The sequence below is a fragment of the Typopeltis vanoorti genome, chromosome 4 (assembly GCF_054136105.1).
Source record: "Typopeltis vanoorti isolate ZY-2024b chromosome 4, IOZ_Tvanoo_1.0, whole genome shotgun sequence".
NCBI classification, from domain to species: domain Eukaryota; kingdom Metazoa; phylum Arthropoda; class Arachnida; order Uropygi; family Thelyphonidae; genus Typopeltis; species Typopeltis vanoorti.
Window position 1 is genome coordinate 48,692,002 of NC_143552.1, and position 25,895 is coordinate 48,717,896.

Sequence of the window (25,895 nt, forward strand, 5' to 3'; positions counted from 1 at the left end):
GGAGATAACAAGGGTTCGCATTGAAAGTTGTGTAAAAATGTGATTAGTTAAGGGTGTTTGGGCTAGATTTTTTGCTTGTCTTCTGAATAGTGTTTATTTGCACATGATAAAACAGTAATGACTTTTGAATTGCAGACATTTTGTAGTTGGACATCTTTTCATACCTACACATTTCACAAAATCTCTGACCTGTATCAGTTGGCTATGCTGTAGGTATCTTTCAAAGCTACACTGCTCTTGTGGCACTTCTTTGGAGGAAAAACGTTTTTCATCAAAAACGTCAAATGTGATTGAAAAATCTATTAAACCTACTTGACAACGACTATTTGTTTAGAAATTGCCATTCATTTTACAAACACACTTTTTTTCTCACTTTTATTTTTCTGCTCGGATGCTTCAAATAAGCTATCAGCAGCTATTATATGAATTAAGTGGATATTAAATCCAACATTATTTCAAAGCTGAATACAGAAACTATAAAAGTTTAATACGAAATTTGACCAGAAAGCTTTCAGGAATATACATTCGCTGGCATTTATGAGTTGCCCTAACGGATCTTATAGGAGAGATGATCACTTTCCTAAGTTTCCATATATTCACATTCTATTGGTCCATTTTGATAAGCTTTCACTGGCCTGACAGCTGTTTCAAACTGGTTGGTTTTTGTCAGAGACAAGGCAGAAACCTTAAGCACCAACCAAGAGTTCGCTTACAAAAAAATACACCTCTCTGACACTTCAAGTTCCTTAGTATTGAAAGTTTTTGCTCTCTTAAGATTTCTGCCTGGTCTCTGATGAAAACCAACCAGTTAGAAATAACTGTGAGGCCAGTGAAACCTTATCAAAATGGACCAATAGGAGGCAAATATATGGACACTTTGGCAAAGCGATCATCTCTCCTATAAGGTCCGGCTAGGGCAATTCGTAAATGCCAGTGAGTGTATTCCTGTAAGCTCTCTGGTCATATTTCATAAGAAACTTTTATAGATTCTGTATTTGGTTTTGAAATAATGTCGGATTTAATATTCACTTGATTTATATAATTTTGCATTGCCGAAATGAAGCCTTTTGGCTCTTTATTGTAATAAATCAACACCTATATTTTCTGTTTCATAACACCTGTTTAATTCCGTAATCATTTTATCTTTGCCTCCATGTTCAGCTGACAAGTAGGTTCATAAAACTGAAATAAATCTTCTTTAGCGATGTAATATATCAGTATCTGAATATTATTTTTGGACAGTTAGTTTTACTATCTCTTAAACCATGAGAATGTCATAACTTTATAGTAACCATAATCGCAAAGGATATTTTTTTCAGTACTTTTAATTTTTTGTAATTACTTTATGAAATCTAGATTTTTATCTCATGACTGTACACATCTAGATACTCTTATCATATAATCAGTAAGACTCAACTACCATATCAGTGATGACAGTTACAAAACTAATGATGGTTTTATAAATTCTTCACTAGGAAAGAAATTATAAAAGATTATACACAAGTTTACAATTTAGCTCTTTGTGACAAAAATCTTGTTTCCCCCTGAAGAAGTACCACCATAAAAAGTGTTTTCTTCAAAGGTATCTACAGTGCAGTCAGCTTATAGAGGTTAGGGTTTTGTGAAATGTGCACGTAAGCAAAGATGTCTGACTACAAAATGTTCATGTATGAAAAGAAATGTTTGAAATTCAAATGTCATTATAATTTATCATGAACAGATAAATAAACAAATGTCTCTTTTCACACTGTTTACATTAACATATTATTTTTACTATTATGTTCTTCATTTGTATTCATCAGGCTTATAAATAAATTTATAAAAGTGAAAGTCATATTCTTTATTCCAGAAATATAATGAACCAGTGTGACATTTTGTCAACGAATAATTTTTTTTTTAAGTTTAACTAGAACTACTTAGTTATTCAATAGAATACCTACGTATCTTATAAATTACCTAGTTAAAGTAAGAAATTAATTCTATAGAATAAATTATTTCAATAATAAGAATAAGTTACTATATAGAATACTGAATTATATAAGGAAATATTGTGAGAGTCATTTTGATAGGATGCCTTATTGCAGGCATATCTGTTCAGCAAATTGTTGACAAATTGGGCCATCCCAGGTCAACAATCAGTGATACCATACCGAGATGGACGTGCAGAGAGTCAACTTCATGGAGTAAGAAGACTCATTGTGCGAGATCTTTATTCACACGCTGGCCTATTCATACAAACCTATCATACTTCTCCATAAAGCACAGTTTGTTCCTCACGCTATGGTGTCCTTTGACTTTTTTTCTAAGCAGTGTACATCATATAAAATTTAAGGATATCTCTCTTTTACATATATGATATCATTTACTTTAATGCAAGAGTAAAGTAAAATGTAGTTTTACTTTACTTTTCCTTACTCGTTCACTTCAATGAATGAGTAGGGAAATTCCTCTGTAATTCTCACATTGTTTTATTTGCCTTTTTATAGATGGGTACTATAAGAACTGTATTCCAGTCATCTTGAATTCAATCCTCTGACCAGGCCTTCTGAATTATCTAGTGTAGCCACTAAAACTTTTATACCTCCATATTTAGGCATTTCTTTTGAATATCACTAATCACCAGCTGCTTTTCCCACATTTCAGGTTTTTTGTACCTCAACTGTTAATATTTATTTCTGGTTATATTCATCTTCAATGTCTTCCACCACTGTACTGTTACTGCTTGTTTCATTTATCACTCTTGAAAAGTAATTACTCCAGACCTGTAGAATTTTATTTTAAGTTTTCATGCCACCTTTATCATCTTTGATTCCTTTTACAGTATTCTTTCTTCCATTTCTACATTTTTTCAATAGTATCAAGAATATTTTGCCACCTTCCTGGTTCTTCCTAAAGTCTTTCCATGATTTCTTTTTGCTAGTTTTACACTCTGCTTCATTTTCTTACATTTTTCTCTGCATTCTCTCAGAGCACATACTGACTTATTTGCCTGGAACTTGTGATGTGCTTTCTTCTTTTTCTTGACTGCCTCTTTAACTTTGTGAGTCCACCATGAAGTTTTGATTTTTCTGTTCTCGCAGGCAGCTGTGCCACATGCCTTCTCGAGATTAATCAGTTAATGTTTACTTCAGAGTGTGTGCCACTGAATCTCCAAGATTCGATTCTTGGTTTCAATCACTTTCATTTTTTTTGTCCAATAATATTTGTGTATTTGAGTCTACAATTTGCCCCTGAAAGCTGCTCAACTTTAATTCTTTTTAAAACTTTCATACACACTTTTCTTTTCAAAATGCTTTGTAATTTTCCTTCTCAAAACTAAATGGTGATCACTTCCTCTTTCATATCCTCTGTATACTCTTATGTCCTGAACTAGTGTGCGATGATATCATTATCAGCAATAACATAGTAAATGAGACTGTCTTATTTCTTGTGTCTCTTCTCCATGTGAATTTGTACACATTTTTATGTTGGAACATGGTGTTAATAATGACTAGTCCATGTCCTGAACTAGGACATAATGCTAACTAAGGCCAACTTATTCCCCATCCTGATATTTGCCCATATCCAGCAGAGTTACTTACTATTATTTCTTCATTGCAATTTTCTCCAAATTTTTCAAAAAGATTTCTATATTCCTGGTAATCATGGATCTGCTGTTTAGATATCCAACCAGGACCACCTTTTCCTTTTTTTCTTCATGTCAGTTGCCTTCTCTAATTCCTTGAAAAATTCCTTCACTTCTTTAGCAAAACCTTCTGTGAGACTATAAACACAAATATCTCTCTTGTTCTGTATTTCTGTATTCCCCATCCTGATATTTGCCCACATCATTCCACTTGATATTGCCTGCCATTCAAGATTATCCTTATATTTAGTGTTGAATACTGTAGGTACTCTTTATTTTCTGTGATCATTATTGCCTGAATATAACACTTGAATTTATTGCATAGAAGAATCTAACCTGTTTTGTTTTGTTAATATTTATCATATTGATTTGGTATTTATTCAGTTCGTCTGCTAGTGTCATTTCTTTTCCTTTCGTTGATAGTGCCTATCTTGAACTCTGGATGTTGAGTTGGAATTTGCACTAGTAGCTTACTTTTTGCTGTTTTGCTGTCCCTGATGAAAACAGCAGTGGAACCTTATTTAACTGGACAATGCTCACTGGAACTCCATTTTGTACCATCATTTTATTTTAGTTTAAGCCAATAAGATTACAGTTTGGTCAGCTAAATCCCAAATTGCCAGTCCATTCTCATTCATCCAGTATCCAGGTACCTGCTAATAAGGTGCACTACAAGAAAATGAGGTTTGACTTTATGTCAGAAGTCCTGGTTGGTTCTTGACATTCCTCAATAGCCTATGTGGAAGTCTCGTCTCCATTATCCAGCTTTGACCTGTAAGTGACCCCATTAAGGAGATATAAAATCAAATTAATTATTTATTTTTTAAACAGTGTATTTAATATTGGGCTTAGTTAAAAATAACAAAATATTGTTCCAACTAGTTCATTGATAACAATTTATTTTGAAATTTCTTTTTAATGATATAGGATCTGGATGACCCACTATTAGACAGTAAAGTGCCAACATTGTTTGTAATAGGACAGAATGCTAACACTTGTTCAGTTGATGATATTGAAGATTTCAGGGAGAGAATGAGAGCCAAAAGTGGATTAGTTGTCGTTGGAGGAGCAGATGACATGCTGAGAGTGTCACAGATAAAGAAAAAGTTAGAAGGCATTACTCAGGCTATGGTAGATAGATGCCTTGTGGTAGGTATTTATTAGATAACTTTTTTTGCAATGTTATACAGAAAATACGTATTCTATTACTGACAATTTATTTCCTTCATATTTTTAGAAGTGTATTATACTGGTTAGATAATTATGATATAGACATCTCCATGAAGTCTGAAGAATCATTGTGGACATCTCCATGGAGTCTGAAGAATCATTGTGGGAGGCTCACACTAATTTTATTCATACCTTTGCTAACACCAAGTGTGTGAATTATACCTTTCCTTGAAGTCGTTCACTGGCAGATAACTTATAACCACTTCTGGAAATCCATTGTACTTATTCACACTATCCAAGCAAAAAGTGTAATAAAAATCTTAATTGGAATTCTTAATAAAATATTTGCAAACAAATGATTTTGGATTAGACATTGTGGGACAGTGGGGATAAAGTAAAATACTACTACTAATAATGTGGCAGTAATATTGGCTACTCAGAGCTGAATCTGTGAGTAATATCGATGGAACATTACAGCTTAAATATTGTACATAAGAGTAAAAATTATTTTTATTCGAAAATGTCATACTCTGGAAATAAGTATAATTTCATGTGTTATATAATTATTTAGCAAGTAAAATGGTATACCTTTTTATTTTGGATGCAGAAAAAAATTAAAATATCTAGGATTTCCTGTGATATTTATCACAGTTCTCATGATTTTCTGTTCCAATAAAACAGGTGGGGATTCCAGTTTCCTAGGAAAGAAATTCTAGTTTTGATAATTACAGTACTTTCAAAATTACACTATTTTAAATTAATTAAATTGAAAAATAGATAATTAGAGTCAGTTGTAATGTTGAATGATCATCAGAAGATATAAATCTAAGGAAGGCCTCTTGAGTATTGTTTTAAAAGTTTAAATTCCAGAGCTGGGTGAAAGTCAATGCATTTAGCGGTGTGTGGGTGGATTTCTAATCTGCAGTTGTTCAGGAGAGAAAAATTTTATTATATTTTATTTTTAATTGTAATATAATGCACCAAAGTGCATTACATCTATTATCCAGTAATTTGGCAAGAAGAGGAAAGTATTTTGGAACAAAAATAGAGAGTTTATCCAGTGAAATAATTATTCAAACAAACTCTTCAACAATTGATCATTTTCTAAAATAGAGAAATTAAGACTTTTACACTGAAGTCTTCTGAGGGAGGATGAGTTTAATTTTTTTTTTACCCTTTCAAACGTTATTTTATTTCATTGAAATATTTTATTTTCAGTAAGTTATAGCAAAGAAGATTTGTATCTGAAACTGATTTTGTGTGTGTGTGTGTGCGCGTGTGCGTGTGTGTGCATCGAGGAAAACTGAGGTGGTTTTTTTATTGTAATGCTTTTCAAAACACTACAATTATATGGTGATTCATCTATATGGATCACATTAGGAAAGAAAGTGGCATCAAGTCTGATATTAGAACTGGAGATGTCAAACTGAGCTCTTTGTTTTATGCAGAATCTAATAACAGCTGTAACAAATTTGGCATGAAAATCAGCAATAAAAAAGACCGAAACTATGAAAATAGGCAGGAGCATAGAAAACTTTAGCTGTTCTGAATGGAGATCCTATAGAGCAGGTAAAATATTTCATCTGTTTAGGCACAGTTTTTAGTGAAGATGGCAGGTTAAATCTGGAAATTGACAACAGAATAAGCAATGCTGATATAATGGGTAGCTAGCTGAATAAGAGAGAAATTAACCAAAACACTAAACCAGTAGTATGCAAGACAGTGTTCAAATCAGTTTTAAGTTATGGATCTGAGAGTTGGACTTGATTAAAGCATCAATTGCAGAATCATATTAAAAATTAAAGGTAATTATAAAGAAACTTGACATTATTAGCTTTCGAGAATGTATCAGCAGAGTTAATCTAAGGTGGTATGGTCTTTTAAATACAATGAGTGAAGAAAGGTTAGCAAAACAGTTGTTTGATGCCAAGATAGCAGGAAAAAGACCCAGAGGAAGGCCAAGGTCTAAGTGGATTGATTCGGTCAGAAGTGCCTTAGCAGCACGAAATGTTAGGTATAATAATATTGGAGTACTCACAAGTAATTGATTGATTTGGAGGAAAATTGTTGATTGGAGATTGATAATGTAAACTGAACACCCCCTTGGGGGGGGGGGTACAAATCAGGAAATCGATGATCATGATGAGCATCTTGTTCAGTATTTTGATACATACTGAACATTCTTTATGATCGCCATCATTCTTTAAAAATTTTGCCATTATATGATATTTTTTAAAGCAGGATACGCACATAGGGCAACATAACATTTGATACATTTCCCTCTCCCTCCTTTTCTTCGCTTCAAGTGAAATGTTTGAACACACATGGCAATATCTAGCGGAATTTTTCCTCTTTGGTGCAGAAGAACTAGTATTGGGAAGTTTCCTCCTTTTCACTCTAAGAGGTGGTCTAAAGGTGATGCACATCCAATTTTAGTAGTTGACCTTGGCATATGGAAGTTTGAAAATCTGCAAATACTGTAGTTTCCTTATTATTATTATTCATGACACCTCCAAGGAGTCCGAAGACTCATCGCGGGAAGGACACCTATTGTACAACTCTCCGTCTCCACCATTACACCGAACCTCTACTACCAATCATCTACATCAGTGGTATCTACTGCCCACCACCACCACCGCTAGTATTTTTTGTCTGTAAATTGCGTGTGTTCTGACAGGCTAATTTGTCTATATGCGGGATGAAAAACCAGAGTTTCCGCAAGAAGAAACCCTGTTACCTCCGTATGAGATCGGCTAACTCACCTTCAATTGAAAAAGTCCATATAGAGATTCCTCCCATCATGATGAGACTCGAACTTAGGGCTTTTCCATTTGAAGGGCGTAACGTACTGTAATTCTTCCAATTGCACTACGGAGGCGCTTATTTTTACTTTGTACAGTATCGTGGAATTTAGAACTCTTATGTGCAGGAAGTGAAAAAAAAAACTTTCTTTGTCCTTGAGGGCAAAGAAAGTTCTTTTTTTTTTTGACATGCACAAAGATTCATCAGGTCTGACCTGTTAACTGCTCTCATATTCTTGTTGTATTCTATACAAAGTGAGGCTTTATTATTGACTGATTCATATATCTGTCATTCCTGATATTGTGCAGTTTTCTTAACTTATGGTCAACATGCACACTACCTAACTAAACATTCACATGTAATCCACAATAATTAAATTTTTAATAAGTAAATATTTCATCCTAAGTATCATAGGACGAAATCTGGTCACATACAGTGTCAACAATCACATACAGTTAGAGCGCATGCTTACAATGGAGTCCCACATTATGCATGCAATAGAATTAAATTAAAATATATCTGATAAAACAGGGGTGCTTAAGGGTCAAAGCTATATAACGGAGAGGAGACCTCCACATAGCCTTTAAAGGAATGCAGAGAACCGACCAGGGCTTCTGACCTAATGTCCAATCCTCACCTTCTCATGGTGCACCCTGTTGGGTATCTACTTGGATACTGAACGAACGAGGATGGGCTGGCAATTTGGGATTTAGCCGACCAAATTGTATTCTTATTGGTTAAACCAAAATAAAAAATGATGGTACAACATGGCAAAATTTCATGCCGGCTGGGGCGTCGCCCGGTTAAACAAGGCCCCCGTTGTTTTCGCCAGGGAACCAGGGCGAACAGCGAAAAGTCAGCTACTGGAACAAATCTGAAAACAAACCCCAACTCAACATCACCAGAGTTAAAGATCGGTACTATCAACGTAAGAAGCCTGAATGGCAAAGAACTGGAGCTAGCTGAGGAATTAGATAAGTACCAAATCGACATAATAGGGGTGACTGAAACAAAAAAGACAAAAACTGGTGAGATCTTTCTGAGCAATAAATACAAAATGTTATATTCAGGCAATGACAATCAAGGAAAAGAAGGAGTGGCCATAGTATTCAACACAAAATACGAAGCTAATCATCTTGAATGGCAGTCAGTCTCAAGTAGAGTAATGTGGGCAAATATGAGAATGGGGAACTGGACAATGAGACTTATTTGTGCCTATGGTCCCACAGAAGGTTCTACTAAGGTAGAAGTGGAGGAATTTTTTGAGGCTTTAGAAAAAGCAACTGACACAATGAAAAAGGAAAAGTTAGTCCTTGTTGGGGATCTAAATTGCATAGTAGGAAATGATTGTGAGACATACAAAAATATTTTGGGAAAATTTAGAGAAAATAGCAAAGCTAATAATAATGGCAAATATCTGTTGGATTTCTGCTCAGGACATGGACTGGTTATTACTAACACCATGTTCCAACATAAAAATGTGCACAAATTCACATGGAGAGAAGGCTAGGAATAAGAAAAGTCTCACTGACTATGTTATTGTTGATAGTGATGTTTTCTCCCTGGTGCAGGACACCAGAGTGTACAGAGGATTTGAAATTGGAAGTGATCACTATTTAGTCTTGAGCAGGATAAAATTGAATTTCATATTGAAAAGAATAACATGTAAGAAAGTTTTAAAGCAAATAAAAGTTGAGCAGCTCTCAGATCTGAAATCTAGACTAAAAGACACAAAGATTATTGAACAAAAAATGAAAGAGTTTGAGAACAGGAATCAAACCTTGGAGAATCAGTGGCAAACTCTGAAGAAAACATTGATTGATTCTGCCAGAGAGGCATGTGGTGAGGTTGTGTGCAAGGATAAAAAAATCAGAACTCCCTGGTGTACACAGGAAGTTAAAGAGGCAGTGAAGGAAAAGAAGAAAGCATATCAAAAGTTCCTGTCAAATAAGTCAGCTTGTGCTCTTAGAGAATATAGAGACAAATGCAAGAATGCTAAACACTGTGTAAAACTAGCTAAACAAAAGTCATGGGAGGACTTTGGCAAGAAAATAGAAAATAAATATCAAGAAGGTGGCAAAATATTCTGGGGATTGTTGAAGAAGCTTAGGAATGGAGGAAAGAGTGCTGTAAAAGGAATTAGAGATGATAAAGGTGACATGAAAACTGGAGAAAAAGATAACCTTGAAGTATGAAGTAATTACTTTGAAAAATGCTAAATGAAAGAAGCAGTGATGACAGCACAGTGGTAAAAAACACTGACCAGGCATGCAGACACGAATACATATCCATACTTGAAGTAGAAAAAGCCATCAAAGGCTTGAAATGTGGAAAGGCAGCTGGAGTAGATGATATTCGACCAGAAATGCTGAAGTATGGTAGTATAAGAGTCTTACAGTGGTTGCACTGCATAGTTCAGAAAGCCTGGACAGAGGGACGAATTCCCGATGATTGGAGTAGAGTTCTCATAGTACCCATATATAAAAAGGGAAATAAAACTGAATGTGAGAATTACAGAGGTATTTCCCTACTGAGTGTTCCTGGCAAAATCTATGCAAGTATACTTGAGAAACGGTTGAGAAGAATTGTGGAAGAAAAGCTTGGTGAAGAACAAGCTGGATTCAGGCTAAATTGAGGTTGTCAGGATCAGATCTTCACTTTACGACAAATAGTCGAGAAAGCATGGTAATATAACAAAGATCTGTATTTAAGTTTTGTCGATTTGGAAAAGGCATATGATAAGGTGCCAAGAGAGAAGCTATTCAATACGCTGCAGTTATATGGTGTCAATGGGGCATTATATCAAGCAATACGTAGTCTTTATTTGAGTTGTAAGTCAGCAGTTAGAATTGAAGGAAGTACAGGAAGATGGTGTAATGTTAAATCTGGTGTGAGACAAGGATGTACATTATTCCCTCTGTTATTCATTATCTATATGGATCACATTATGAAGGAAAGTGATATTAAACATGATATCAAAATTGGAGATGTTAATGTCAGCTCTTTGCTTTATGCGGATGATGTTGTATTTCTAAATAAATCTGCAACAAGTCTGCAAAATTCTCTGACTAAATTGAATAGCTGTTGTAATAGATATGGTATGAAGGTCAGCAATAAGAAGACAAAGACAATGAAAATAGGCAGAATCATTGAAAATGTCAACTGTGTTGTGAATGGAGAACCTGTGGAACAAGTAAAACATTTCAGCTATTTAGGCACGATTTTTACTGAAGATGGTAAATTAAATATAGAAATAGACAACAGAATCAGCAAGGCTGGTATGGTGGGAAGTCAATTGAATAAATTCATATGGAATAAGAGAGAAATTAGTCGGAACACTAAATTAGCTGTATACAAGACAGTGTTCAAACCAGTTTTAACTTATGGATCTGAGAGCTGGGTCAGAAGTAAAACACTTGACCAAAGACTAGAGACCGCAGATATGAGAGTCCTGAGAAAGATTATAGGCGTGAACAGATGGCATCAATGGCAATATCATTTTAAAAACGAGGATATTAGGAAAGAACTTGATATTGTCTGCATCTAGGAATGCGTTAGCAGAGCTAATCTCAGGTGGTATGGTAACCTAAACAGAATGGGCGAGGTAAGATTAGCAAAACAAGTGTTCTCTGCCAGGTTGGCAGCAAAACGACCCAGAGGAAGACAAAGATATAGGTGGATTGATACGGTACAAAGTGCCTTAGACGACAGAAATATAAGATCTGATAATGTTGGAATCTTGACAAGTAACAGACTGATTTGGAGGAAAATTGTAGATAGGAAGTTAGTAATGATATAATTTTTTTCATGTAGTACTATCATATCCTGTACACCCCGTGTGGGTACATGGCAGGAATTCGATGATGATGATAAAATTGGATATAATTGGAAATAAATTAAAATAAAATAACATACATAAATTTATTTTATTCAATTGAGGATGACAATTTCCCAGACTTTAGGGATAGTAAGAACGTCATTACGGTTTAAATTGGGTCTGTGACGTAACGCTTCAGCACTTTCCTTATATAAATGCTTATATTTATATTAGGATCTATGATGTAGAAGTTTGGTGTTTTTCCATTGGATCCTATGGTTTTGCCTTATGTCACAGACCCAATTTAAACTGTAACGACGTTCTTACGATCCCTAAAATCTGGGAAATTGTCATCCTCAATTGTTTAAAATAAATTTATGCATATTATTTTATTTTAATTAATTTATTTCTAATTATATCCAGTTTTATCAGATATATTTTAATTCAATTCTGTAACACTACTGCACGCATGTTGGGATTACATTGTAAGCATGCACTTTAACTGCATGTGATTCCTAGTATTGTTTGTAATAACTGTACTGAGATATCCTAAGATATAGAGCGAAATATTTACTTATTAAAAATTTAATTACTGGGATTTACATGTGAATGTTTAGTTATGAATACTCCACAGGTTTCACTATATAATATGCACACTACCTCTGTTGTTATTGTTCCCTGTGAAAACATTGACCATGTGACACATTAGTTGTAAGATTTTTTTCTACTACGTACACTATTACAAATATTTTCCTTCAGGTAGCAGATGCAGATAGAGAAGTATACTTGAGTTGAACTGAATTATATTCATCGTATATGTCTGATCCTCCTTCTGGAATTCAGACATGTTTAAAAGTGATTTTGGTGGAGCTTGAATATTCATGAGCACTTTTGCATGCTTGAGAATACTTCCGCTCAGCAAGGATGCCATTTTTAAACTGCTTGAGATAACTCAAACTTAGCAATTAAAGGTTAGCAATTAAAATTAGAAAATCTAAATGTAAATATGTTTGTGGTATTGAACGAGATGTCAGTCTGTGTTCAGGTTGTCAGATGTCAGCCTGAGTAAGATAAATGACATACATTTTATTGTACTCAGTTTCTACAATAAGGGAAATGGCTACACCATAACATTGCTAAACTTTACAAAAGTATTTGACAGGGTGCTGTATTGAATCTTGTCATGTAGATTGGAGCAAATAGGTGTGAACCTGTTTGCTCCAGCTTATGAAAGACCCTGCAAGAATTCAGTGTATCAGATTGTATAGCTATGCCACATTCAGATTAAAAAAGAAAGAAAAGAAACTCGGACTGTGTATTACATACATTGCATTGGATAATGCAGTGTGGAGAGAACACTAACTTTTTGGAATAAGGAAGCTATTGTTCCATTGTACAAGTCTTTGATAAGACTACATATTGGCTACTGTAATCAGATATGGTCAGGTTTTGAGGCATTGAAAAGATCCATTGATGATATCTAGTCTCTAGAATTATGCAAATGAGGATAAGCTGAGAAATGTGGTCTTCAAAGTGTGATTACTCACACTTTGAAGAGATACACAGAAGAGAGGAGATATGATAGAAACATATAAGTTGATTAATGGGATATTTCAGTATAGATAAAAGTGAGATTTTACAGCTCATAGCAGGTTGGGAAGAACTTGTGGTCATCCCTGGAAACCAAGTAAGGCTGTGGTTAGGAAGCATATGAGGTCCAGGTTCTTCTCATGGCATATGGTCAGTGTGTAGAATGAGCTATCAGAGTGCATCTTTGGTAATAAATATTTGAGCCTTGGTAACTGGAAAAAGGTCCTTGATCCTATGGAGGAGCCTACATAATAATAATATTGCAGAAAGTATGTAGAATAGTTCAAGGAGCCACTTGAATTAAAAAAACATTTCAGAAGGGGAATAAGGAAATTATTGTTCATTTTTATAAGCCTTTGACACAAATGCATTTGGACTTCGTGGGCATAGAAATAGTTGTCTGGATTCTTGATGATGCAGAGGTGGTAGAGAGAGAGAGAATTCAGTGACAGGTGACCAAAATGGTGGCTGATTTGTAGTGTATTCCTATGGTGATAGACTGAAGGCTTGTGGGTTCCAAAGTATGATGGTGCTTTCTCCATGCTTGCTACCAAACAGTAACTGGATGATGTTTATGGAAGCTTCTCCATCATATTCCACCATGAAGGAATGAGTTAAAATAGTTTTGCTTAGGAAGAGAGCGCATCAGTGGTGATCCTCATGATGGTTGGCCTGTGGAAGTGATGACTGAAGAAAATGTCTCTGTTGTTGAGGAGGAACTGCTCAATGACAGACAGCTGAAGCTCAAAGAAATCTCAGCAAGGTTGGGGCTTTCTATAACAACCGTCTTTCGCATCATTCACAAGAAGCTTCACATGAAGAAGGTCAGTGCAAGGTGGGTGCCCCGACTTCTCTCTTCAATTCAGGAGCATCATGTGACCTGTTTCTGCAAGTTTTTAAAGCTTTGCCAAATGAATCAGGGAGAAGTGCTGTAACCATTCTCACTGGGGATGAAACCATGGTCCTTTATTATGATCCTCTTTCCAAAAGGGAATCCATGGAGTGGTGCAAACCAGGCAAAACACCACCGAGAAAAACTAAAGTCACTCAGTCCACCAAGAAGATCGTGGCAACAGTCTTTTGGGATTGCCGGGGAATTCTCTTGATTGACTTCAAGGAAAGGAATACCACCGTGAATGCAGAATATTATGCTTCATTCCTGCACAAACTGCATGACGCCATGAAGGAGAAGAGATGAGGAATGCTGAGTCATGGTATTTTCCTTCTTCACGACAGTGCTCCAGTCCATATGGCTATTGTTCCGAAGGCTGCAGTGAAGGACTGTGACTTCCAGGAGATTGAACACCTACCCTACAGACCAGATCCAGCACCCACTGACTACCATCTCTTTTTGAAACTGAAGAAAACCCTTTGAGGAAGTTTACAAATGACAATGAGGTGAAAGATGCAGTATTATGCCATTTTGCAGACAAAAGTCCAGACTATTTTTTCAAGGACATAGAATTGTTAATTCAAAGATGTGAAACGTCTGTTGAAGTAAAGGGAGATTATGTCGAAAAGTGACACAATTATTTTCTTTCTATCACCTCTAAAAGTTAGTCAGGCCAGAAACTTGTGGAACCATGCTCGTTCTATCCTCCCTTGGGGAATGCAGTCATATAGCCTTGACCTGGAAGATTGCTAGACATGAAGAGTTTTTCTGTTAAGAAATGGTATATATGGAATTACAAAGCAAGTGACTGTGACAAGCTGAGGAATCAGCTTTCATCATGCCATGGCATAAGAATACGGAGTTGAGCGATATTAAAGGTGCATGGTAGATCATTGAGGAGTGTTTAAACATAGCAGTATCAGATGGTATACCCAAAATCAGAAGAATAAATCAGGTAGGAGTAAGATGGGCAGATAGTATCATTAAGCAGGAGTTTCAGAAGAAGAAAAAATTATGTGGGGGGGGGTATCAAGAAAAAAGATGATCAGCATCCCTATGAGCAGTACGAGGCACAGGAAGGCATGCAAGATTGTAAAGAAGGCCAAAGATAATTATAAAGGAAGACAGCTGATGAAGCTAATGAAATCATAAAAAGTTCTTTTGCTGTGTGTCAAATGGAAAGATCACTTTAAAAAATGTTGATGGTAGGGGGATAATAACAAAAGCAAACCAAATAGTTGAGTTACTAAGGGATTATTTTGCATGGGTGTACCATCTAGGTGGTTGATGTTGTAATGCCAGATGGAAGAATTGGAGGTGCTTAGGATAATTCAGAACCTTAATGTGAACTTGGCTGTGGGATTAGAGGGCATATTGGTCTGTATATTAGGAGAATGTACAAGGAAATTAGCACTTCCTCTCCTCTGACCATGCTGTTTAATTTAAGCCTCAATTCTTCTGGGAATGTGTCGTGGAGTGGAAAGAGAATAAAATATTCCAACTGCATAAAGGAAGCTCCAAGATAAGTGTAAATTATAGGCTAGTCGGTATCTCAGGATTGGTGCAGGTATTGGAGAAGTTGGTAAAAGACAGAATTTACGACTGGGCGGATAGGAATATGATGCTTTATAAGGAGCAACATGGTTTTGTGAAGGATAGGTCTTGCCTTACTAATTTGCTTACTTTTAAAAATGAAGTGACAAGGGAGTTGGATAAAGGAAATGACTCCTTGGTGATACTGCTGGACTTTGCAAAAACATTTGACAGGATTTCACATGGAACTCTGTTGCATAAATTGCAGCAAATGAGGATGAATATGAAGATGGTAATTTGGATTAGAGGGTGGCTGAGAGACAGATATCAAAGTGTTGGAACGTCCTCGTTCTATTTGACTGTTCCAATTATGTTGATTTGTTAAACTTATCCTTACCTCTTTAAATTCTGTTTTTATTCGTTAGTTGTTGATTGATACTGATCCAAATATAAAGAAATTTATATTATACTGCTCCACCCTATATTCAGATTAATCTATATAATATAGAGGAATCAATCATCAACTACATTTATATTATCATTTTTCTACAGGCCAAGGTTAATATTATCATTTACGACTTCCGCAAGGTCCGATTAATTTTATGAGCAGTGCAATGAAGGAAAACCAGGCAAACACCAAATTGAATTCAATAAAACAAAACATTTAATGTAGGGTTATATAACATGTACATCTAAGCATAACTTTCTAAGCAAGATAATCCAATTGAACAAATCCAAAATATCTCTGAGATACAGGTAGGTTCAGTTAGGTTTAAAGATTAAAGTTAAATTCACAGATCTTATTCTTCAAGGCATAAATATTTTTATCACAACTTGTCTCATTCAATGAGAACTCAAATCATTAATACATCAATTTAGTTCAAGTACCCAGAACAAATACAACGCATTGGGCATCAAACATTCAACTCTCAGTTCTCTATATTCTGCCAATTAATAGAAAATAGTTCTCACAGTTCAAAGTTCCAGAATTCACAATAAATATTCTTATAGTTGGCTTTTCTAATTCACTTTTAGTCAATAAACACTTAATTGAATTACAAGGCAGTTATCAATTCAAGGGGGAAATACTTTAGTGCTTCATTCTTCTGACTATTCATAGTTAAACACCACAGCTAGGGTTAAGATATATTAGGCGGAGCTAACTTTTATTTGCTTCACACTGAATGTAAAAAGGATAACTCTTACCGGCTTACAGCTTCTACACATTGAATTCACTTAGGCACATTTTGAAATTCCTGTCAACTATTACTTTGAGGAAACACAATTCAAAGAAATCTTCATTATATTAACTGAAATATTAAACACAGAGCTACACAAGTCTTGATGCATTCGATTTAAGTTATCTGCTAATTCCTTATCTTCTTCTATGTATTGACTGAAGTCAATCTTCTCTGCATTATTCTTCCTCTCCTTTAGGAATCTATCGTAATATCAGAACTCCTTAGAAGTATTTCTAAATGCCTATTAATTCCCGGTTCTTTCTTTCTTAATCGATTTATGGCATTTCCAAATCCCTTTACTGCCACCAGTTACTTGACTCCTTGCTGTCCTCAATGCTTCTTCCCTTTTACTTTTGTTTTCCAATCAAATATGCTTATTCTTTCCTGCCCAAAATCCGGTTCTAACCAGTTCAGCTTACATCCTACTGGCCTTTCTCCATATACATAGCCGTTCACGTTCTAAGCACACCATAACTAAAAACAATTCAGTTCTCCGACTGTAACCAATCAAATCACATCAGCAGAATTCCACACATTTACATTCTCTTTCAGAAATAACAAATAAAAAAAAATAATCTGTAGTTCACATAAAATACATTTAAATATGATAAATACAAATTCTTATAATATTAACACAGGAATAAATAAAATAAATTGAAGGACATTTTAACACAGAGTCCTTTCATTACTAATACATATCCCAAAATTATATAATTAAACAATAATAAACAAACTCAAAGTAATTATATGAATAATAATTTATAAGCAAGAGACTAACAACAAATGATATTTACAAGTCTTTTATGGCAGATTATGTTAAATGTGAATGATGTATTGTAATTCCCAAGTATCTTCATTCACAATTTAACAAAAGAATGGTTTATGGGGAAGTTGAGTTCAGAAGGCAGGTGACTAGTAGTGTACTTCAGGGCTAAGTACTTGGTCCTGTATTGTTTAATTTGTATATCAATGATATTGGAAATGATTTCACGTGAAATATTCAGTTTTTTGCTAATGATGCAAAACTGGGAAGAGCAGTAGTCAATAAAGGTGATGTAGAGATCCTGCAGGATGACTTTAATAGCTTGGCAGCATGGACGAGGTAAATGGCTGCCAATTTAATGTAGTCAAGTGTAAGGTTTGGGAAGAAGGATTCACATGATGTGTACTATATTGATGGAACTGAACTGCAGGAACTTGTTGAAGTCAGGGTTTTAGTGGTGATTTTGACAAGGATTGAAGTTTGCAAAGGTATCCATCAGATTATGCAGTTTTTGAAGTACACACTCACAAGCCAGACAGGGAGGTCCCATTTATAAGGCTTTTATAAGGTTATATCTGGACTACTGCATACAGATCTAGTCACCTGGATTCTGTGGTGATGAAGAAGTTGTGGAGAGGATCCAGAGGTGAGTAACAAAGATTGTGGCAAGTCTATGGAATGCTCCCTATGAGAATAGAGAAAAAGTCTGTGGACTTCAAAAACTAGCTGTTAAGTTAAAAGGAGGAGACACAATAGAAATGTATAGGTTATTAAAGTGGTTTTATAGGATTGACACTGAAGACTTTTTTTCTTCTTTTTTTTTTTTTTTTTGCAGATAATGGGGCGGGGGGTCACCACTGGAAATTGTGTAAGAATTTGGTTAGTAAGGGTGTTTGAACTAGATTTTTATCTTGTAGATTGGTGAACAGGTGGAATATGTTGCATTGTGTGAATAAAGGGTCTTCCACGATGCGTCTTCTGACCATGTAGATACCTGTATAATAATGATAATAATAACACTTACTTCACAACTCCACAACAATGGCTCTCTTTTAAGCAGAGTTTATATTTCTTCCACGCTATAACTGAAATATGTGACATGCTTTTCATTTTGCCACCTTTTACTCCAAACTCTTCATGTGCACATCATCTTCAGTGATTAACAAACTTCTGGCAGGAAAAAGTAAGTCATTCAGTAACAAAATCAGCAATCCCATTAGTTATGAGAGAGAAAGACCTCTGTATGTCTAATTATAAGGAAAAAAAAAGGATATTTAAACAAACCTTTTTTTTTTTTTTTAATTTTTATTAGGATGAAATAGGAGATTTTTTGGCTGCTGTGCTTACACAGCCCTCAAACTCTTCACCAGTATCACAACCATCTAAGAGATTAAATTATGCAAGCAGATCAGTTGGTCAAGAAATGAAAAGAAGGAAAAGAAAACCAAAAAGTCTGGAATCTGGAGAAACTGTTCCTATTAAAAGAAGACCAAGAGCCAGTGGCCGTCAGGTTAGAAAAATCGTTTATTCTGAACATGTATTTTACTGGATCCATTTACCATCTTTAAAATTAATGGAATCTATTAAAAAAAAAATTGTATAAATTTGCTTCCTGTATTTTTTGGCACAGTCATTTTTTCCTCATCATCGGGTAGAAAGATATCATCAAAATGAACAACATATAAAGACTATTGTAAACTAGTGCCCAACGTAGAAGTAACTCTGATATTGAGATACATGCAGTTAATTTTAAATAATAATAACATGTAATAATGCTGCAAATATCTCACATAAACACAATTTACTTATTATGTTCAAATTTTCAGCATTGTAAATATTATTTATTAATTAGTAATCTTGTTCTGAATTCAAATTTTGTTGCTCAGATAAAGTATATTTCATTCGCTTGGCATGAGATTACATAAATATTTTTCTGTTGCTTTATAATTACAATGTGTTCAGATCAAGAACTGATGTAAATTGTAATTATGTAGAAATTAACTACTTACCTTGCAGAAATTATCTTTGAAGCATTGTGTAGAAATCCTCAAATTGTACTCCTTTTTTTTTTCCTTCCCTTACTGTGTGGTACAGTTTATTTTCAGTTATAACAAGATCTGCTATACAAACTATTGTAAAGGACTGGTGAAAGTCCCATAGGCACAATGCAGTTCTAAAAGAAAGTTTCATTTTGTATAGTAAGTATGCATAATAGATACACTTCAAGCAACTGTTGCTTAGATATTGAATATTAGAAAGAATTGACAAAAAAGAATGGAATTCTTGTATTGATTCACGAATCCTATTTTTAGATTGTCGATGTGTACGACAATCTAAAAATGAAATAATACAAATAGAAAATATGCCACTATAACTGACGCAACAGTTGAAGATTTTGTGAATGTTCAGTGTGTGTGGAAATGATATTGAGAAAAAAGGTCTCATCATCATCAAATACCTGACATGTACCCTGAAGGGGTGTACAGGATATGATAGTACTACATGAAAAATTTACATCATTACTAACTTCCTATCTACAATTTTCCTCCAAATAAGTCTGTTACTTGTCAAGACTCCAACATTATCAGATCTTATATTTCTATTGTCTAAGGCACTTTGTATCATATCAATCCACCTATATTTTGGTCTTCCTCTGGGTCATTTTTCTGCCAACCTGGCAGAGAACACTTGTTTTGCTAATCTTTTCTCGCTCATTCTGTTTAAGTGACCATACCACCTGAGGTTAGCTCTGCTAACACATTCCTGGATGCTGACAATGTCAAGTTCTTTCCTAATATCCTCTTTTTTAATATGATATTGCCATTGATGCCATCTGTTCACGCCTCTAATCTTTCTCAGGACTCTCATATCTGCAGTCTCTAGTCTTTGGTCAAGTGTTTTACTTCTGACTCAGCTCTCAGATCCATAAGTTAAAACTGGTTTGAACACTGTCTTGTATACAGCTAATTTAGTGTTCCGACTAATTTCTCTCTTATTCCATATGAATTTATTCAGTTGACTTCCATACCAGTTTTTTGATTCTGTTGTCTATTTCCATATTTAATTTACCATCTTCACTAAAAATCGTGCCTAAGTAACTAAAACGTTTTACTTGTTCCACAGGTTCTCCGTTCATAACGCAGTTGACATTTTCAATGATTCTGCCTCTTTATATTGCTGACCTTCACACCATATCTATTACAACAGTTATTCAATTTAGTCAGGGAATCTTGCAGACTTGTAGCAGATTTATTCAGAAGTATAACATCGTCTGCATAAAGCAAAGAGCTGATATTAAGATCTGCAATCTTGTTATCAGATTTAATACCACTTTCCTTCATAATGTGATCCAAATAGATAATGAATAACAGAGGGGATAATGTACATCCTTGACTTACACCAGATTTAACATTAAACCATCTCCCTGTACTTCCTTCAATTCTAACTGCTGACTTACAACTCAAATAAAGACTAAGTATTGCTTAATATAATGCCCGACTGACACCATATAACTGTATCGTTTTTGAATAGCTTTTATCTTGGCACACTGTCATATGCTTTTTGCAGATCTACAAAATTTAAAATATAACATTTAGAGAACTAATATTAAATAACCTAGATTATAAATGACCTATACTATTTAGAAGGGTGTTTAAAAAATACTACCATTGTATGGATTATAACAGATCTGGGGGATTAATGCTCTTTGCTCGAAGGCATTTAACTATTGAAGTCGCCGCTAGAGGGATTCGTAGTGTGTAGTGTTCGTGAAAGCTCCTGATAAGATAAGCGTTATTTTCAGTTATCGTTGATAAATTTACTTTAATATTGAGTAGTTTTGTTTGCCTTGCTTTGTTTAGTGCGTCTGTTTGTGTGTTTTTGGTGTTTATAATTTATAATTTGGTTACTAGTATGGCTCCAGTACGAAGGAAAATGGTGGCAGTAATGATGGTTCGCCATCTTCTTTCAAGAACGGTAATGTAAAGGAGATGATTCAGTGTACTATCTGCGAAATGTACGCTTTGCGGAGTGTGGTCAGAGTGTGGTTAGATGATAATAAAGGAGTGAATGTGTGTAGAAAATGTAGGGAGAATGAGGAATTGAAGTGTATTTCGGATAATGAAGAAAATAGGGATATGACAAGAAACGGCGAGGTTGTACCAGAGAATTGTGAGAATGTGAATGATAGTATTAATGGTTTTACAGAGAAGAAAAAAGATGAGATAGATGCAATGAGTGAGATCGCTTTGTTGAATGGCGTGATACAAAGGGCAAAACAACAGCTAGAGTGCATGAACAAAAGTCGACTGAATGAACCAGTCAATAATAAAAAGTATGACAGGAAAAATAGGCGTATGAGTGTGAACATGAACAAAATGAAGGATAGAGTGCTGTATGGAGATTCGTTAGTACGAGGTGTGTTAGTAGAGGATTTGACAAAATCGTACCAACCTGGTGCGACCATAAAGGATGTAACTGAGTCTATTAGAGAGCAAAAGGAAAGGGTGAAAGAAATGATCGTTGTGGCAGGTACGAATGATTTGAAAGGAAATAAAATGGAAATGATAGAAGACCTGAATGAATTGTTTGAGGTAGCAAAAGAAAAGAGTGAGAGAGTTAGAATGATTAGTCTTTTGCCACGGTATGACAGTGAAATGTTTAAAAGGAGGGCCATATTTGCGAATGACTTTATGCGTGGGTTATGTATGACGAGTGGTGTGGAATTTGTGGATGTGTGGAGTGAGTTCGATGGGCGAAAGGATCTATATAAGGTGGATGGCTTGCATTTGAATGGTTACGGTGTAAGGAGACTTGAGAAAGTGTTGCTGAATGAAGTGGATGTGCAAATTCAGGAGGTAGTTATACAGTCCTTCGGGAGGCAGTTGAATGTATGAATGAATATAATATGCCCGAGCGAATAAGAACAACAAATCAGAGTGGGATAGTTAATATAAGGTATCAAGGTAGGGTTGGGGCTAATGGGGGGTCTTAAATTCATGTACACTAATGCTAGGAGTATTAGGAACAAGAAGGAAGAGTTTTTGGCCATGGTTGGCACTACCAGACCACAGGTTATTGGTATTAGTGAATCAGAGCTGACTGTAGATGAATAGCTAGTGGGATTGAATGTGATGGGTATAGTGTGTTCAGGAATGACTGGGAGAATAAAATGGGGGGAGGAGTATTGTTGATGATAGCTGATGAGCTACAGTCAAGGAAAATAGAAGTTGAATTGCAGGATAGATTTGAGGTCATTTGGTGTGAGATTGTGGCTAGCAGAACTAAATATACAATTGGGTGCTGCTATAGACCAGGTGATGGAAAAGATGGTGGTGACAGTATGCACAAGCAAATAGAAGAAATGAGTGGAAGGAGGGTAATTATTATGGGAGATTTCAACTATGGTCGCATTGATTGGAGTGAGGAGAGGACATACGGGAGGAAGGAATTGGATTTTATGCGGTTATTAAGGGATAACTATCTGCGACAGCATGTAATGGAAAATACTAGGGGTCAGAGAGTGCTTGACCTAGTAATTACATCTGAGGATTTGGCTGTAACAAATATGACCACATTGCCATCAATTGGTGAGAGCGATCATAGGGTCTTGACTTGGGAGGTGGCTAAAGGTGTGGAATTTTCAATTCAGACAGGATACATGTGGAATTATTGGGCTGGAAAGTATGACAAGCTTAGGAGTTTGATTGGTTCAGTGCCATGGCATGTACAACTGCAAGGACTAGAAGTCGATAGTGCATGGGAGGCAGTTAAGAAGTGTTTGCATGAAGCAATGGCTGACTGTATACCTAGAGTCTGAATAATAAATCAAGTAGGGGTTAAATGGATGAATAACACCATTAAGCTTGAGCTGCAAAAAAAGAAACAACTATGGAGGGAATTTAAGGAAAAAGGTGACCGGCAGGCACATGAACGGTATAAAGCGCAGGCCAGAAGGATAACGAGCATGGTAAGAAAAGCAAAAAAGAATTACGAAAGAACATTGGCCATGCAGGCTAAAGAGAATTCTAAACAGTTTTTTTAGATATGTAGCAAGTAAAAGGAAAAATGTACATGGCAGAATGATTTTAAAGAATGCCGATGGTAGGGAGGTAATTGAATCAGTTGATATAGTTGAGTTACTGAATGAGCACTTTGCAAGTATATATCATCCAGGTGGTGACATTGCAGAAACGAATAAACCAGTACATTATACGGGAATTGTGGTGAATGAAGTGGAGGTGAGTAGTCTATTGCATAACCTCAATGTCAATACATCTGTGGGATTGGATGGTATACCAGCTCGTGTCGTACGTGAAGCGGCTAAAGAATTGTCAGTACCCTTGACCATTTTGTTTAATTTGAGTCTCGAGTCTGGGTTAGTCCTGAGGGGGTGGAAAGAGGGAAAAATAGTTCCACTGCATAAAGGTGGTTCCAAGACTGCTGTTGTAAATTACCGACCGATTAGCATATCAGGAATCATTGTCAAGGTCTTAGAGAAATTAGTCAAGAAAAGAATACAGGATTAGATAGATGAAAATGGGATATTGTATGGGGGACAACATGGTTTTGTGATGTGTAGATCATGCCTCAGTAACTTGCTCACGTTCTGTAACACAGTGATGGCTGAACTGGATAGGGGTAATGGGTTTACAGTGATACTTCTGGACCTTGCCAAGGCCTTTGACAGGATACCACATGGAACCCTAATCAGTAAACTGGAGCAGATGGGGATAGATATAGGGTTGGTGAGATGGATAGGAGGGTGGTTGAAGGAGAGATACCAGAGAGTAGCTTATGCAGGAGTGGAGTCTAAAAAACGGCTTGTGACTAGTGGTGTGACGCAGGGCTCTGTTCTTGGACCACTGCTTTTCAATTTGTTCATCAATGATATTGGAAAGGATTTGAGAGGAAGTGTTCACTTGTTTGCTGATGATGCAAAGTTGTTCTTGACATGATGTTAGGGGCCTCCCTCGAAGAGTCTGTCGACTCCTTGGAGTTGCCCGGAACAATAATAATAACAATAATAATAATAAACACATTAGCAGCTCAAAAATGGAAACAGTCAAGAATGTTAACATTTACTTAGAGAACTAGAATTACTACATAATGGCTGTTTATAGATCTCACTGTTATAGTGTGCCTTACAACTTTACACAAGAACTGGACACTGTACTACTTGACATTGATTATGATAATGTTATCATAATTGGTAACATAAATATTGATCTGCTAAGTGCCAGCCATTATTCTCTCAATTTCATAGAGTTATTAGCCATGCATGGCTTTGAGCCACACATAAATGTCCCGACGAGGGATTTCAGTCGCTGTGCTTTGTGTTTGGATCATGTGTTTGTAAGAACACAAAGTCCGACTAAAGTCAAGACAGCAGTATTAAAACAGCCAATCACAGGTTACTTTCCGATAGCCATAAGAATACATCTACAGTCAGCATCCAGTATCCTAGAATAAACTACAGTGTGCTAAAGAAAATTAAGTACCATATCCTGGGAACAAATACAATCTGAAACCAATGTTGCCAATGCTTACTGCAAATTCATTAACATATTAGATACTGAAATACAATATGTCACTGTTATACTCCAAGGTAACAGGTGCAAACTAGCAAAGCCATGGATAATGCAAGACATAAAACAATGTATAAAACTCAGAGATAAGATGTATAAAAAACACAAAAAATACCCTTACAATGAATACTATGAGAATAGCTTCAGATATTATAGGAACCTAGTTAGTCAAAAATTGAAAGAAGGAAAAAACGGATATTACCGTAATGAATTTTTGCAATGTGAAAGTAGAACCAAAAAACAATGAAAAGTTGTAAACAATATACTTGGCAAAAATATCCGAGAACCAACGCTTTCAAGACTTAGTAATGAGGACAGCGATCATATAGATTTAAACAGTGAAAGAACATTAGCAGACAGATTTAATAATTACTTCATAACTGCCAATGAAAAACTTGTAAATAGTCCTAATAACCCATCTGTAAATTGTGGACTTGAAAGAAATTAAAGTTCAATGTACTTTTTTCCTAATTGTGAGAATGAAATCAAAAATATTATAATGAAACTTAAAAAACTCTTTTGCTCCAGGCCACGATAGTATTAATGTCAGAATTGTGCAGGAGTGCCAGGAATATCTGATAGCTCCTTTGATGACTACCTTCAATCTATCGCTGATGACTGATATGTTTCCAACAGAATTTAAGGAACCTGTATTAATACCAATATGTAAAAAACGGATGCAAAAATTATCTTAAAAACTAATCTCTCCCCTCCTGTTTTCTCCAAAATATTGGAGAAATTAGTAAAAAATAGATTAATAACTGTTTTAGAAAAAAGACACTTCTCTAAAAACCAGTATAGGTTTAGACAGAAACTACACACTGAGCAAACACACACTGCTGAACTTCACAAACTTGATTTATTCATCACAAGACC

At 35.4% G+C, this 25,895-nt stretch overlaps 1 protein-coding gene across 4 annotated transcripts in view; it reads left to right on the forward strand.

The window, feature by feature from the left end:
* The window catches only part of Rcd1 (Reduction in Cnn dots 1), a 234,562-nt gene that overhangs the window by 157,537 nt on the left and 51,130 nt on the right, over positions 1-25,895 (forward strand). For all 4 annotated transcript variants that reach the window (XM_090391133.1, XM_090391131.1, XM_090391134.1 and 1 more), the window contains exons 10-11: positions 4,553-4,774; positions 18,746-18,943. In XM_090391133.1, coding sequence (XP_090247259.1) covers positions 4,553-4,774; positions 18,746-18,943 — 420 coding nt within the window. The remainder of the gene's footprint in view (positions 1-4,552; positions 4,775-18,745; positions 18,944-25,895) is intronic.